Below are 17,555 nucleotides of genomic sequence, written 5' to 3'. Positions count from 1 at the left end.
ATTTTTTGCTAAATTTTTCCTGTAAATCCATGTTTTCTCTAGCTTCGCACAGCCGGCATATACCGCTTCTGTAATGTGAGCATTTTGTCTATGAAAACATAATCTTAAACGATAGCTCACGTGCGGGTGGCAAAGTTGGGCGGGTTGCTTGTTATGGGTGTACACATAGAGTTTTAAAAATTCATCCATTTGAAATAAAAGCGTCTGGAATTTTATAAGTATTTTTTACGTACTCAGCGTATGCAAAACTATAACATCCTTTGAGCTTAGCATACCAACAGTGGGACACCCTGTTATTAGACTAAATTTATTATTAGATTAAATTGCTACTCAATAACTTTTTGTTCATTTCAGGGGTATATGAAGATAAACATACAATTTCAGAAGATTTCAATATATGTTCAAATTCAAGGGAAAAGTTAAGGAAGAAGAAAATTGTGAGTTTATTTACATAATTTAATTCAAAATGAATAAAAAAAAGCGTGTGTTGAGCACACATGTCAGAAGTGAAACTTCTTTGGCAAATGGTATAAAATTAGGTCTTACTCCATGACGTGACGATATTGCCATGACGCGATTGATATTTTACTCACAACGCGCCTAAAGAAGTTTCACGACAAAAGTGCTTCTTATTATATATTTTTCCAAAAACAAATGAATATAGTTTATTGATTATTTAAATAATATAATGAATAATTCGCGTTTAAAATCCGTTAAAAATTAAACATTTTTTTGTTTCAGGGTAAGAAAAGTGTGAGACATAAAAATGCACAAGAAATTAGTAGAAATGAAGAAATAAATGAAGACAATAACCCTGTCCTAAATTTAGGTAAGTAAAATAACTATCTGTGCCCCGCGGTTTTACCCGCATTGCTCCGCTCCTGTTGGTCTTAGCGTGATTATATATAGCCTATAGCCTTCCTCGATAAATGGGCTATCTAACACCGAAAGATTTTTTCAATTCGGACCAGTAGTTCCTGAGATTAGCGCGTTCAAACAAACAAACTTTTCAGCTTTATAATATTAGTATAGATTTTATTATACTAGCTTTCCGCCCGCGGCTTTGTTCGCTTTGTCTAAAACTTAATAAATTATATGTGTACTAAAGCCTTCCTGGAGAATCACACTATCTATTAAAACCGCATCACAATCAGTTTGATAGTTTTATAGATTTAAGCATACATAGGGACGGACAGACAGCGACAGCGACTTTGTTTTATACTATGTAGTGACTTATAATATTTATTTATAATAAAATAACTATTTACAATAAAATATATTATATGTATGATACTAATATTATAAAGAGGAAAGGTTTGTAATTATGTATGTATGGTTTCACGCATAAACTAATGGACCGATTTCAAAAATTCTTTCACCATTAGAAAGCAGACTTCACTGAGCAACATAGGCTAGGTTTTATCCCGGAAATCCCACGGGAACGGGAACTATGCGGGTTTTTCTTTGAAAACGCGGGCGAAGCCGCGGGCGGAAAGCTAGTGTATGATAAAAATAAATATAATTTTATTGCAGATATGGAATCTTTTGGGCAAGGAAACAACGAAGAGATAAACAAATCTTTATTAAAAGAAAGGAATATGAATAGACTGAGAAGGATTAATGTAAGGAGTAGAAGAAAGAGTGAGATAGAGGTAATCCATACTAATATTATAAATGCGAAAGTAACTCTGTCTGTCTGTCTGTTACTCAATCACGCCTGAACCACTGAACCAATTTGCATGAAATTTGGTATAGAGATATTTTGATACCCGAGAAAGGACATAGGCTACTTTTTACCCCGGGACGTAGGATGGGTTTTATCCCGGAAATTCCACGGGAACGGGAACTATGTGGGTTTTTTTAGACTGCGCGGGCAAAGCCGCGGGTGGAAAACTAGTTTTTAGATAAAAAGAGCGTTTGTGCCGAGCACACGTGTCAGAAGTGAAACTATGGCAAGATTCAAATACATATATGTACTAAAAACGTCGCCTTACTCCATGACGCGACCTTGAAATTTTACACTTTTGTTTCACTTCAAGAATTAACTTATTGCCTTTTTTATTTAGATATCTATAACGCAGAAACGGCTTAACCGATATGGATGGATTTTAAACACAGATTCACACACTTAATCACAATAGGAAACTATGACAACAAAAAAGTCGTATTTTCCGTAATGGAATTCCAAAAAATATTCCATTTTTTAAATTTTACAGGAAAATCTAATAAAGATAACAATGAAAATTTTATTTAAAATATCTTTGTTTATATTTTTGAAGTGAAACTTCTTTATCGGGGTTGGAAAAAAATTTAGTGTAACATTTTTTCGTTACGCGTGACATTTTTCCGTTACGCGCCATCTTTTTCTTATCCCTACCACGCGTGATTCGACGTATTTCTGTGAAGTTGCATATAGTAAATTATTTTTTGAAAAATAAGGTCATAAAGAAGTTTCACTTCTTACGTGTGTACACTAGTACACGCACACATTTTTTAAATATTTTACAGGAAAATCTAATAAAGATAATAATGAAAATTCTATTTAAAATATCTTTGTTTATATTTTTTTATATTTGCAGGAACAAACAAAAAAAATAAATACAATACAACTTACATACGATCAAATGATGGCAGAAAGACTAGCGATATCACAAAATGATAGTTTTTCAAACTCAAAATATAAATGTGCAAGTTGTTTAATTACATTCACAAAGAAATCCACTTATAGTGCTCATGTGAAGAATCGGCATGATTTTGTGAGTATACAAAAAAAAAACAAATAATTATTTTTTTTAGGAAAAATTGCAAAAAAAATTTTTTTTAGGATACCATATACGCAAGATATATTTTTTAGAAATTATACACTTGTGTGAAAAAAATTGTTTTAAAAATCGATATACATCGATATACGGTGGCTTGCTTGGAAGATATTGCTTTTTAGTAATAAGGCGGCCTTATTGTACTCATATCCTATTTTGTATATTTTAATCGTTTTTTCTGTGAAATTTTTAAAAGAGCAACTATGGAGTTTCTTGCCGGTTCTTCTCCATAGATACTGCTTTCCGAATCGGTGGTAAATGTTAAAAATATGTTATGACGATTCGAAAGTGCTTCTAGAAGAAGTCTAATTGAATAAATAAATGTTTGTGTTTGTGTTTGGTAGAATATAAATTAAAATTTATGTTGAATAAAATATCTTTTATTGAAATAATATTTATTTATATATTTACAGAAAAAAGGAAACTATGCATGTCCGATTTGTCAAACAATATTACCATCTATAGAAAGATTTGGCGCACACTATAAGAAGCATATGAAAAGGTATTTATTATTTACTAGCTGTGCCGCGCGGTTTTACTCGCTTTATTCTGCTCCTGTTGGTCTTAGCGTGATGATATATAGCCTATAACCTTCCTCGATAAATGGGCTATCTAACACCGAAAGAATTTTTCAAATCGGAGTAGTTCCTGAGATTAGCGCGTTCAAACAAACATACTCTTCAGCTTTATAATATTAGTATAGATTAACACGCTTTTATTAGCTTCACCTGTATGTTTGTATGTAACCGACTCGTTTAGGGTGGTTTTCCACTAATGTGCGAGGATGTGTATTTGTAAATAACCAATAGTATCGCTTCAAATTAAATGAAGCGATATAATGGTTATTGACTGACCGGTTGGCTTGGTTGATAGTGGCCCTGCCTTCCATACCAGAGGTCGTGGGTTCGATTCCCACCCGGGGCAAATATTTGTGTGATGAATATAGATGTTTGCTCTGTGCCAATTATTAATTATTAAAGTGAAACTTTTATTACATCGTCTCAAACTTTTTGGTCTGTGTAGCGCATGTCGCGTGTATCGCGGCTGCCGAGTAGGTATACCTACTCGGCAGCCGACCGTCACGCGACATGCGCTACACAAAGCAGTGTTCGGAACCGTTCGAGCAGTTTCACTTTTACCGTGGTTTCATAAAACCACACAACATTTTTTCTATATAAGTATTTATTTAAAATTATGCATGTATGTTTATCAGCCATCTGGTTTCCATAACACAAGCGAAAGCTTAGTATGGGATCAGGTCGTGCCGCGTGTGAAAATTGTCCTGAAATCTTTATTTATTTATTTATTTACAAAAACATTCCTCGCTACACATCCTCGCACACTATTGGTGGAAATACACCCTTACAATCGATTTTGAATTTAAACGGATAGGAAATTCAAACTTTGGTAAAATAAATATTGATTATAAAAATATTTTGTTCCCTCAGTTGATTGTAGAATTTCAAACGATTTTTTTTTAGATTAATAATCTATACTTATATTTTTAGTTTATTTTTCAAGTGAAACTTTTTTGGCGTGTTGAGAGTAAAATTTAAACGTCGCGTCATGGCAATACCGTCTCGTCGTGGAGTAAGGCGACGATTTTGGTATCTTCGAATCTTGCCAAAGAAGTTTCACTTCTGAACCGTTTGCTCGGCACACATGCTTTTCTTTAAATTTTCTTATACATATATATTGTTAGTCTATTTTTGACGTGACAACGTCTTATAATTCGATAGAGCCGGCTGCACGCATGAAAAAACATGATTCATGCGGCGTTACCTCGCTCTGAGGCGTTCCATGTAAGGCTTGAAGTGCAAGCGAGAGCGCGGAACGAGCGACAAAGAAGCACAATCGGACGTTGTCACGTTCACACGTTCGTCAGTAAACCGACTTTACAGACAATCAATTTTTAAACTATGTATATTTATTATTATTTTCAGATACGAATGTGCAATATGTAAAATGCGTTCGAACGACGCTAAAACATTATTACGGCACTATGATAGTGCCCATAGTAATGATACTAAAAGTTATTCGTGTGACGATTGCGGCCATGTTTCGAGGTGAGTGAGTTAGTTGGCGAGTGAGTGAGTTTGTGAGTGAAGTGGTGACGATGTTAGTGAGTGAGTTGGTGAGTGAGTTTGTGAGTGAAGTGGTGACGATATTAGTGAGTTGGTGAGTGAGTGTGTGAGTTGGGTGTTAGTTAGTGAGTAAATGAGTAATGTATAAAGCAAAATATTTAATTGAACACTGTGAATGGGCAAGTGATGTTATGTGTATAATGTTCATGTAAACAATTTAGTGATTTGGGGATATTTAATGAATACAACAAAAAATTCAATTGAATATAGTGAGTGAGTGAGTGAGTTATGTTATCAGTAAGTAATGTGTTAACATGTTCATATGAACAGAGTTAGTTTGTTAGTGAGTTAGTAATTGGGGAATAATGTATGGAGCAATCTTCAACTGAGTGAACTCATTCAATGGGTAATTGCTCAGTGAGTTAGTGACATTATTGGAGAGTAAATGCAATTTATTATTTATTATATTTTAATTATTTATTCAATAATTAAATATTTAGTGGTATCATTAACTAGCTGCTCCGCGCGGTTTCACCCCCGTGGTTACAATCCTGTTAGTCGTAGCGTGATACATAGCCTATAACCTTCCTCGATAAATGGGCTATCTAACTCCGAAAGAATTTTTCAAATCGGACCAGTAGTTCCCGAGATTAGGGCGTTCAAACAAACAAACAAACTCTTCAGCTTTATAATATTAGTATAGATTATTTATTCAATAATTCAATATTAATTATATCATTAATTAATTCTAGTTCAGTGGACCAACACAGATACCACAGGGACACACACAAGCGTCGCATACAGTGTAAAGATTGTGATAAAACGTTCACACATAGATCGGGACTTATGAATCATAGAATGTGAGTGTATTGCCTTATTTTGTAGTATTTTTTTTATTTGGGATTTAAATAAATTAAAACAAACAAAAAATATACACAAAAATGTCTGAGGTGTCACATGTGGGACACCCGATTGGAACGAAGTTTTCTTTCGTTTTGAAATAAGTATTATAGGAGGTATAATCAAATAAATTAACAATATTTATAATTAAGAGGAGGCTCCCTAAATTTTATGTGAATTTGCATTAATATTCGTCGTGTCGTGAGGATTTTTCAATGAACTTCGTTCCAATTATACAAAAAAAATCATAACCACGGATGATGACCACGGAACGGGAACTAACTATGTTTTCCTTTGAAAACGAGGGCGAAGCCGCGGGCGGGAAGCTAGTTATTAATAATCCATTGTTTATTGATTTATTTGAACGATTTTAAAACCTGTTTAAATAATATATTAATCTGCCATTTTACTATTACGCTGATTTATTAAACAAAGTATTCTTATTGTTTGAAAAATTCATGAACTATAGAATTTTATCATTCTAAAACACATTTTATTAATAAATAAAGTGTTAGAAATAACAAGCGAGGCCGGGTTAAATATTACTTAGTTTGAATGTAATAAGAATGTACTGCGATTCTACACAGCTACCTAATTGATGTAGGTAGTTGATAACAAATCGCAGCAAGTCAACGACTATTAGCAAAGTGAGGGTAGTTGGGTCGAACGTCGTATAAACAACGCCCGAGCCCCCCCTCCCCCAGGCATGATTCGTACGAATGCGCCACGAGTCAAAGGAAAGCGGCTATTTATAGTATTCGACAGCTAAGCATGTTTTGACAGGAAATAGTGACAACTATTCATCCACAAAAATATAAATCAAAAGTTACGTCTAATAATAGTGTAATTTTTAATTGTTATTTGCACGCCATTTATGGCTAATGTGTTGATTCGAATTGTAATGTTATTTTGTTATCTTTGTGCAAATAAAGATATTTATTTATTACTAGCTGTTGCCCGCGACTTCGTCCGCGATTACGTCGTTTTAGGTCATTCGTCGTTTAAAAAAAATACGTGACACTTTATTTTTGAATGTTCTTAATTGTCTCTTATAAAATTTAACTACATTAAAATTGAACACTCTGAAAATCTTAAAATCGGAGAAAATTGAAAATCTGAGGAAAACATGAAGGAATGTGATTTAAATTCTACATTACTTAGTATTTCAAATAATAATCTAAATTAAATGTAGATTAACAGTTTGAGCGCACCGTTATAGAATATGTACCTAAGTATTAAATTACGTTAGTTTACATAGTAACAAAACAAAAACACGATGACTTTCTTTCGCGCTCGGTACCACAAACTAAGCATGTTAATGGTACGTGGCCCGCGTCACTTGACCCCCCGCGAGTTCCCCTCCTTTGCTATGCGAAAATACATTCGTCGCCCTGCTGTAGGAAAAATTGTAATACTGTGGCCTGGGCGTTATACACGCCCAGGGAGTTCCTGAGTGCCGATAGACGTCCGTCTATCGGCATTTATAACAAATATCACCATCTTGAGGAAAAGCTTCTAATGTCGATTTAAAACTGCATACATACGAATTAACCTGATGAAACATGTTCTAAAATTGTGAAATGAGTTCAGTTTTAAATTCGAGAAATATTGATAATTCTTGTATTCGACTATTCGTTGTAGTCGAATACAAAATATATTTAAAGAAACTTAGGTTGGCCTTCAGGCAAAAGGGATCCTATCAAATGGTAAACTTGACCTGGTATCTTAAAAGTAAGCATGAAAGGACCTTCTGATAATTGTTGAGCACCAAAGGATCATTTGAAACGCACTACTATAAGAGCGAATATTGTCTAAGAACTGTTTAGATTGCACGTCATGTTCCTCTAAAAGTAGTGATTTCAAAGGTTCCGGTGTATCTTCAAACGAAAGCCGACTCCTTACTCCACTTTAAAGCATTACAAAAATAACATACTACGTTAATATCGCCTATACAGAAGATGATCTGTAATCAATTGTGAGGTTATAAGAAAACCCACTTTTATATTTGTCGGACCCCACCACCGAATTCGTAGATTGATCTTCTATGTTTACCTCTAAGTCATTAAGACTATGCGAAATCTGTCTGCAGTAAGAGGGGCCTCTCGCTATTCGTCCGTTTCCAGAGACCGAATAGTTTCAATTCTTAATCTTTCATTAAACAAACTTAATAATCGTTTTTGTCTCAATTAATTTTAATATTCGCGTCCCTACTCTAGTCATTGCTTATGCTCATGTTCATCTTCAAGAGATCGAATAATATTATGGTGCACCCTATCATTTGTCAAACGGTCTTCATACTGAGTAAAAGTTTCAGATTCTCGAGATAAAATGTGACGGCCGTGATCAGCTGTGAGACGTTATACCCTCTCAGTGAAGGTTTCGGTCTCACGGGATAGTACATGCCGTTCGCGGTCAGCTGTGAGCCGCAATTCTCGTTGTGAAGCGGTTTCAGGTTCTCGGCATAACACCTGTTGTTTTCGGCCTAGAGTATACCTCTAACGATTCTTGAGAACTCTTATTTCTCATTTTCTTAGCTTTGCTCGAATTTCGAGATAAAGATTTTTTAGGTGGCACTGATGCATGAAAATAAAAATTGAGTTAAAACGGACTGAGAGTGTTATAGACAAATATAATCAGAAAGCTTCGAACTCCTAAGCTATCGGAAGTTACACGTGTTATTGTGAGTCAACCATAAAAGATAGACATTTATGATGTCGGGAGATATTTTTTATATAATAAGGAGAACATTTCTTTCATACATGATTTCTGTGTAGCTTTAACCATTAAGGTTGCACACGCGACGAAAGCTTAAAAATGGAGTTACTGCTCTGCTCAGGAATATGAAAAATAATTGTACCAAGTTTCGTTTAAATCCGTCGAGTAGTTTTTGTTTCTATACCGGTTATACGGACAAAAATTTTACTGTTTGCTTCTTTGGCATCAGTGTCGATCCCTAATCACCCCGTGATAGTTATTTAGGAAATATATTTCATGTACAGATTTAATATACCTAAGTATACATAATATATTTAGATTCCAATTTCCATGTAACGTTAAATTCGACTATACAATAACTAACAGACAACGCAGGTTACTCTCGTTTCCGTAAGTTGAGGCGGCTACATATTCGGTCCTCATAACATCACTTTTAGTGAACGAAACGACAGCGCGGTTTAATTCGATGCCAACACCATCAGAAAAAAGGAAATATTTTTAATTGTGAAAAAATATTATGATTTACACTATTTTAATATAAAATATATGGCTGTGAGTGTGTAAAAATAAATCCAGCTAGTTTCACATCACACTTATGTTTATAATTAGCTATACGACATGAAAATATACATATTAATTACCAAGCAATAATCATACAGGTAAATACTGAACAAAAGTATTAACAGTCAAAGTTTATTTTTACTAACATTTAACAACACCCATGTAAATGATGAAGAAATGATAATTATCAACGAACTAACCTTTTCTATAATACTTAACACAGCACATTTTTTAAATTATCTTGCTCAACTCTGCTCAAAAATTTGAGGGTTTTGTTGGAACTGTAATGTGTCAAAACTATGATATATCTAAACTACGATACAACTTGCATGCGGAAATGCTCATTACAATCAGTGAATTTAAAGAATAACTAACAACAACTATTCAATTTTATTGAGCTGATGAATATCTTTTGCCTGGAAGAGATCACCGCCGCCTAATAAATATACTGTGTTTTCTTATAAAATCGTAACATAATTTCTTTTATCTACTAAATTTTAATAAATAAGTTCTTTTTGTTATTTTTATCTAAAAATGATCTTGAGCTTATATTAGGCAAAAGTATACATTAACTTTTTATAATTTCAGGACCGCACCTTAAATGGGGTGCTCGGAAAATATGCCTACGGATTATTAATAGAGAAATGATACCTACACAACAAAGTTATGTTGGTTCCATTTTATTTATAAAATATAATGAAAATGGGCAAATATAAAACATATTATGTAAAATGATTAAAAATAAATAAATGAAGCAACTACGATTCAAAGAAAACATCTTTTTCAGTGTGAAAATGCTCTAAGCAATCCTGGATGATGAGTAGGTATAATATCATGTACTCTCATCCCAGTACGGTCGGTACCTCGATAGCCATAACGATAAATATTATAATCAGATAACAGCAAAGTCAGAATAAAAATCATAACTTGTACAGTTGTGAGTGCAAAATTTATGTTTCATTTGGCAATAACATTTTTTTCGGTACTAAAACGTAGTAGTTTGATATGTGGTTGGCTGCCCCTCCTCTCCTTCCTGAAAAATATCCTCCAAAATTACCCGAGATACTTCCAATGATTGAACCATACGTTGGACATTAACTTCAGTCAAAAATTGACGAAGCGGATGATTACTAATTTCCACTTAATCCTTGCTGCCACTATCTTCATCATCAAATCATCAATTTTCAAGTGGTGTTGTAAAATTGTCAGCAGAAATAGTCTTCCAAAGGCGATATAATTTTATGAACATTGAATCTGTAAATAAAAAATCAAACGTTAATAATTGTAAATCAATAAAAAAAGCTACTTACAAATAAAATTTTATCAACAAACTACTGTTCCCAACGCACCTCAAAATCTTGTAAAAGTCAAAAAGAATTCATCATTTTATTATTTCATTCTAAAAGTGTAATATAAAACCATTATAAAACCAATAAAAAACATGAATTGCTATCATTATAAAAATAAATACCTATAAAAGTAACAACTTACCTTTTGTGGGAACGCATGGTGAAAATTCACAAAACACGAAGATTGAATTTGATATTTTTGGTTTTATGACATTTATTTTAATTTTATTTATTTATTTATTCAAATGCTTTATAAATATAAATTTATAAATAATAAATTTATAAAGAATAGAAACATTCGATCACGAAATTATGTGGGTTCGAGTCCCGCCTCGTGATCGAATTTTTTCTATTCTTTATAAATTTATAAAACACGAAGATTAAAAATGTAACCAATGAACACAATCAATATTAGATTAATTGTAATGGTGTCTAGTTTGACTTAAAATAATAAACATCTACCCTCACTTTTAAAAATGTAGTATATTCACACGAAATATAAGCGCACCTTATAGGGAAGGGAAGATATGGGTTAAAGAGTTAAATAAATAACATGATTATATTTAAATTATTAATTTTCAACAGTTGTTCAGTAGTGATAACATGTAAATTGATTTGATTTTTACGAAATCTCATAGATGGCGCTGTTTCAAATTTGTCTTTATACTACTAAATTCATTAAACTGTTTCTCTGCCCAAATTACGTAAATGACATAGTTTTTATTTTGTAAAGCTAGATAATAGCATGGCTTACTCGAAACCAACATTTAAACATGAGTCTTTAGATTGTACGCTGTCGTAGTACACGGAATATGTAAGAAAAATAAAGGTTCACAGCTCCTCCCGCGAAGGTGATATCATGATAATATGTTTAAACTATCCTCACCCGACCTCTTAGGAATATTCATGCAAAATTTGAAGTAAATCTATGCAGTACTTTCTGAGATTAGCCCGGAAATACATACAGACAAACAGACAAACAGACAAACCGACAAACAAACAAAAATTCTAAAAACTATATTTTTGGCTTCTATATCGATTATAGATCATGGATCAAGTATTCTTTTAAAAAAATATTCAATGTACAGTTTTGACTTTCCTACGATTTTATTATATGTATAGATATTATAAGTATTTTATTCCACAGTTCAGTGCACGAGTCTAAAAATGAGTTTCCGTGCCAGTTTTGCAAGAAAATATTCCGATGGAAGGCGAGTCTGAAACGGCATTTGGAGAAACATGCCACTACTAATGTAAGTTGAAATTATTATTTATTGAATCCTATATCATTATATACTAATATTATAAAGAGGATAGGTTTGTAATTATGTATGTATGTATGTATGGTTTTCATGCATAAACTACTGGACCGATTTCAAAAATTCTTTCACCATTAGAAAGCTGCATCTTCACTGAGCAACATAGGATGGGTTTTATCCCGGAAATCCCACGGGAACGGGAACTATGCGGGTTTTTCTTTGAAAACGCGGGCGAGGCCGCAGGCGGAAAGCTAGTTACTAATATGACCGCCTCCTTGGTACAGTGGTTGACGCGTGAGCGTAGCACCGAGGGGTCCTGGGTTCGATTCCCGGTGGAGACGAGGAAAAAAAAGTCTCGGTCTGACAGGACACAGAAGGCTGATCACCTACTTGTCCCTAAAGAAAATCGATCAGTGAAACAGATGTACAATGCATCTGCCCCTTACCCCACTTGGGGACATGGGACTTCACATTATCATACTAAGAGCGGGGGCACACGATGCGTTGCGGCGGCGGTGCGGCGCCGGAGCGGTGTCGCTGCGTCGTCTTACATAGAAATATCTGTGGCATGTCACACGATGCGTTCCGGCGCCGCACCGGACTTGTAACCACCAAGACGAGGCGGGGAGGGGTGAATGCGGTGCGACGTCGGAGCGGCACCGCTCAGTTGTTTTGCGTCACAAGGAAGGACACGCTGTGCAACGCTGCTACGACGCCGCTGCGACAGAACAACGTTACGGCGCCGCACCACTCGTGTGCCCACTGACACGGTGAAATCTTTGCGGTGCGGCGCCGCAACGCATCGTGTGCCCGCGCCCTAATATTATAAACTGGCTTTCCGCCCGCGGCTTTGCCCGTGTTTTCAAACTAAAACCCGCATAGTTCCCGTTCCCGTGGGATTTCCGGGATAAAACCTTTAGTATGTCTTTCATCATGTCTCAAGCTTGTGCCAAAATTGCAGTAAATCACTTATAAGTGATAAGGCCGCCATCTGTGCTGTGTCTTCTTTTAGTATAAGTTTTATTTTTGTAATTTTTGTTGGCAGTACAATAAAGTATTTAAATAAAACTAGCGGTCCGCCCCGGCTTCGCCCGTGGTACATATTTACGTTTTCTCTCCGTAAAAACCATCCTCGTACTTCAAGGAATATAATAAAAAAAGAATTATCGAAATCGGTTCAGCCGTTCTCGAGTTATGCGCTTACCAACACATTTTGCGATTCATTTTTATATATAAGATTTAAATAAATCCATGCAGTACTTTAGCTACCTAGTACCAAGTTTAGCCCGAACAAACATACAGACAAACAAACATTCTGAAATCTACATTTTTGGCGCAAGTATTCATTAAAAAAATATTCAATGTACAGTTTTGACAATCCTGCTATTTTATTATATACTAGCGGTCCGCCCCGGCTTCGCCCGTGGTACATAAATATGTACCACGTAAGCGTAAATACGCTTTCTCTACATAAGAACCATCCTTGGACTTCCACAAACATTAAAAAAAATATCGAAATCGGTTCAGCCGTTCACACGTGATGCCGTGACAACGCGAAAGGGGTTTTATTTTTATATATTAGATAGATGTATATAGATTTGAAACAAAAATATATAAGTTAATATATTTATCCCCAGCAAAACCCCGAAGCATTTTGCACACAATGTGGTATTGGTTTCGCGTCAATAGCGTCTCTACAGCGTCACTTAAAGAACAGTTTGAAACACGTCACGCCGGAGCAGTTCAAGTGAGTTAGTTATAACAACAGCTATCTGCCAGTGACAGTCCCATCAAAATCGGTCCAGCCGTTCCTGAGATTAGCGCGAACAAACAGACAAAAATTGTAAAAAATACTTTTTTGGTTTATAGATAATATGTATGTACAGTGCATTTAGTAAAAATCGGCTATTTCAATATTTAAACCTGACACTCCAATTTTATTATGTATCTTAAAAATTTAAAATGACATTGTTTAATAAGAGTAAGAGAAAATACAATTTTATCCGATTTAAAACCATTAAATATAAATTCTTCATAGTTCTTCTTCATATTTATTTCAATTTAAAATACAATTTTAACCGATTAAAAACCGTTAAATATAAATTATTCACAGTGCTCATATTTTTATATAGATAATTCTTTTTCATTGAAAAAATTCATAGACATATATTAATTTTCTATAGAAAATTCATTTTTTAACCGATTAAAAACCCGTTTAAATTTAATTTACAGATTTATTTGCGATCACTGCAAGCGTCGTTTCGCGGATAAAACGAAACTTCGGGTACATATAGAGGATAAACATTTGCACGTGACATACCAATGTTATATATGTCATAAGGTGAGATTTTTAATAATTAAATGTAACTAGCAGTCCGCCCCGGCTTCGCCCGTGGTACATATTTACGTTTTCTCTACATAAAAACCATCATCGTACTTCAAGGAATATAATAAAAAAAGAATTATCGAAATCGGTTCAGCCGTTCTCGAGTTATGCGCTTACCAACACATTTTGCGATTCATTTTTATATATAAGATTATTAATTACTAGCGGTCCACCCCGGCTTCGCCCGTGGTACATATTTCGCAATAAAAGGTAGCCTATATTCTGGGTCTAAAGATTGTCTGTGCCAAATTTCATCAAAATCGGTTGAGAGGTTTATGCGTGAAAACCATACATACATACTTACAAACCTTTCCTCTTTATAATATTAGTATAGAAAAAGAGTGTACCGAGCATGCGTGTCAGAAGTGAAACTTCTTTGACAAGATTCAAAGATCGCCTCATGGCAATACCGTCACGTCATGACGTAAGTAGACGGAGTAAGACGACGATTTTGGCATCTTGTTAAAGGAGTTGTTTGGTGAGTTTTACTTCTGACACGTGTGCTCGGCACGCACGCTCTTTTTAATATATTTCACGAATAAGGAAATTTTTATCGCAGCAAAAAAAACTGAACCGATTTAAATGCTATTCCTAATAACTTTAGTTGAAGGAAATCATACCCAAGCGAAAAATAATTTGTAAACATATTATAACACTTTTGGTGAAGTGAAACTTCTTTAGGCGCGTTGAGGGTAAAATTTCAAGGTCGCGTCATGGCAATGCCGTCACGTTATGTAGTAAGGCGACGATTTTCGTATCTTTGAATCTTCCCAAAGAAGTTTCACTTCTGACACGTCATGTGCTCGGCACACTCTCTTTATTATATATTTCACGAATAAGGTAATTTTAAATTTAAATCACACCCGAAACCGCTGAATAAAACCTATCCTATGTGTTAATCCAAGATACCTTCTATGTGTGTGCTAAATTTCATTGTAATCGGGTCAGTAGTATTTGCGTGAAAGAGTAATAAACACACACACACATCCTCACAAACTTTCGCATTTATAATATTAGCAGGACATTTAAAACATTTTGTATAATTTTAGGCTTGGCCCGTGGTACCTACATGTTTAAACTATCCTATCTCTCAAGTTGGATCGAACTGCACATGGTGTGCGAATTTTATTATAATCGGTTAAGTGGTTTAGGAGTCAATTGAGGACAAATATTGTGACACGAGATTTATATATATTCTATTACTAGAGGTCCGCCCCGGCTTCGCCCGTGGTACCTACATGTTTAAACTATCCTATCTCTCAAGTTGGATCGAACTGCACATGGTGTGCGAATTTTATTATAATCGGTTAAGTGGTTTAGGAGTCAATTGAGGACAAATATTGTGACACGAGATTTATATATATTCTATTACTAGAGGTCCGCCCCGGCTTCGCCCGTGGTACATATTTCGCAATAAAAGGTAGCCTATGTCCTTTCTCGGGTATCAAAATATCTCCATACCAAATTTCATGCAAATTGGTTCAGTAGTTTAAGCGTGATTGAGTAACAGACAGACAGACAGAGTTACTTTCGCATTTATAATATTAGTATGGATTATAATATAGTAACTTCCATATGGAAACACGTGTTCTGAAATAAAACAATTTTATTTTTATTTATTTTTTTTATTTTTTATTTTCCAGCCGTCAAAAAACAGCACGTGTTTGGAACAACACATACGCAATGTTCATAAGGGCAGGCCTAATAATAAGATGTGCCATCATTGTGGAAAAGGATTTCCTGTAAGTATATTTATAAGAAAAAAAACCCTTTGAAACATATTTGGATTAAAAAAGTAAACATTAATGTCTTCTGAAAAAATGAGCACTGCATGCACTTTACGAATTTATTCAAACTTTCCGCCCGCGGCTTCGCCCGCGTAGTCAAAGAAAAACCCGCATAGTTTTCCGTACCCGTGGGTTTTCCGGGATAATACCTATCCTATAGGTATACGATAGCTTGAGACCTTGCTCAGGTCTCAAGCTATCTCTGTACCAAATTTAAAGTAAATCCATGCAGTTCTTTTTGAGATTAGCCCGGACATACATACAAACAGAAGAAAATTCTAAAAACAACATTTTTGGCTTCGGTATCGATTGTAGATCACGCCCCGAGTATTACTTAAAAAAAATTCAATGTACAGTTTTGACTTTCCTACGATTTTATTATATGTATAAATATTACTTTTTTTCCGATATCTCCCTCTAAAAAAACATTTTTTTTACAGGAATCTTATTAAAGCTTATTTTTTGTTATTTTTAACTAGCGAACCGCCCGCGGCTTCGCCCGCTTTGTCTAAAACCTAATAAATTATATACTAAAACCTTCCTCTTGAATCACTCTATCTATTAAAATAAAACGCATCAAAATCCGTTGCGTAGTTTTAAAGATTTAAGCCTACATAGGGACATAGGGACAGAGAAAGAGACTTTGTTTTATACTATGTAGTGATGTATAGATATTACTTTTTTCCGATATCTCCCTCTAAAAAAAACAATTTCCTTGTAACTTTGTAGATTTTTCTGATTTTTGATCTTAGGTATCTTATTATTATTATTTTTGTTTTTGAATCTATTTTTTTATTAATTTCCAGACGAAAGTACAACTGGATTGTCATATACGTATACACACGGGCGAAAGGCCGTTTATTTGTGAATTTTGTCCAACAACATTTTCACAACAATCCAACTTGTATAAACATCACAGACAGGTAAGTGTATAAAATCTATACTAATACTATACGGTCCGCCCCGGCTTCGCCCGTGGTACCTGCATGTTTAAACTATCCTATCTCTCAAGTTGGATCGAACTGCACATGGTGTGCGAATTTTATTATAATCGGTTAAGTGGTTTAGGAGTCCATTGAGGACAAACATTGTGACACGAGATTTATATATATTAAGATTATAAAGCTGAAGAGTTTCTTTGTTTGTTTGAACGCGCTAATCTCGGGAACTACTGGTCCGATTTGAAAAACTCTTTCGGTGTTAGATAGCCCATTTATCGAGGAAGGCTATAGGCTATATATCATCACGCTAAGACTAACAGGAGCGGAGCAATGCGGGTAAAACCGCAGGGCACAGCTAGTAATATATTATGAGCCATTATCTTCTTATATATAAAAATGAATCGCAAAATGTGTTGGTAAGCGCATAACTCGAGAACAGCTGAACCGATTTCGATAATTCTTTTTTTATTATATTCCTTGAAGTACGAGGATGGTTCTTATGTAGAGAAAACGTAAATATGTACCACGGGCGAAGCCGGGGCGGACCGCTAGTAGTTTAATGAAATTACCTTAAAAATTACGTTAATTATTTTTTTATATTTTTCAGGTACATCAAAGTATAAGAATGAATAAAAAGAAATTGCCAATACTAAAAAAGGATGAAATTCCACAAACAAGTACTGAAGTTCCGATGGTGTTGCAATATATCGCTATGCCTGATGTTTTTGGTGTTTAAATATATGTATTTTTAGTA

At 34.5% G+C, this 17,555-nt stretch overlaps 1 protein-coding gene across 2 annotated transcripts in view; it reads left to right on the top strand.

The window, feature by feature from the left end:
* Positions 1-17,555, top strand: part of LOC149895554 (uncharacterized) — a 29,884-nt gene extending 12,329 nt beyond the window's left edge. The window contains exons 6-18 of one of the 2 annotated variants that reach the window (XM_090118953.1): positions 355-437; positions 742-829; positions 1,534-1,652; positions 2,580-2,756; positions 3,233-3,321; positions 4,763-4,885; positions 5,656-5,763; positions 11,576-11,681; positions 13,325-13,434; positions 13,920-14,028; positions 15,717-15,815; positions 16,667-16,783; positions 17,409-17,555. In XM_090118953.1, the coding sequence (XP_089975079.1) occupies positions 355-437; positions 742-829; positions 1,534-1,652; positions 2,580-2,756; positions 3,233-3,321; positions 4,763-4,885; positions 5,656-5,763; positions 11,576-11,681; positions 13,325-13,434; positions 13,920-14,028; positions 15,717-15,815; positions 16,667-16,783; positions 17,409-17,537 (1,457 nt within the window). In that variant the 3' untranslated portion in view covers positions 17,538-17,555. The remainder of the gene's footprint in view (positions 1-354; positions 438-741; positions 830-1,533; positions 1,653-2,579; positions 2,757-3,232; positions 3,322-4,762; positions 4,886-5,655; positions 5,764-11,575; positions 11,682-13,324; positions 13,435-13,919; positions 14,029-15,716; positions 15,816-16,666; positions 16,784-17,408) is intronic. The other variant, XM_090118954.1, reaches the window with a different exon arrangement.

The sequence above is a fragment of the Colias eurytheme genome, chromosome 31 (assembly GCF_061535395.1).
Source record: "Colias eurytheme isolate Ceu_HAF_F1 chromosome 31, ilColEury1 Martin Lab GWU primary, whole genome shotgun sequence".
Classification (NCBI taxonomy): Eukaryota; Metazoa; Arthropoda; class Insecta; order Lepidoptera; family Pieridae; genus Colias; species Colias eurytheme.
The sequence above is the reverse complement of the archived record's forward strand: the minus strand, read 5'-3'. Positions and strand labels throughout refer to the sequence as shown.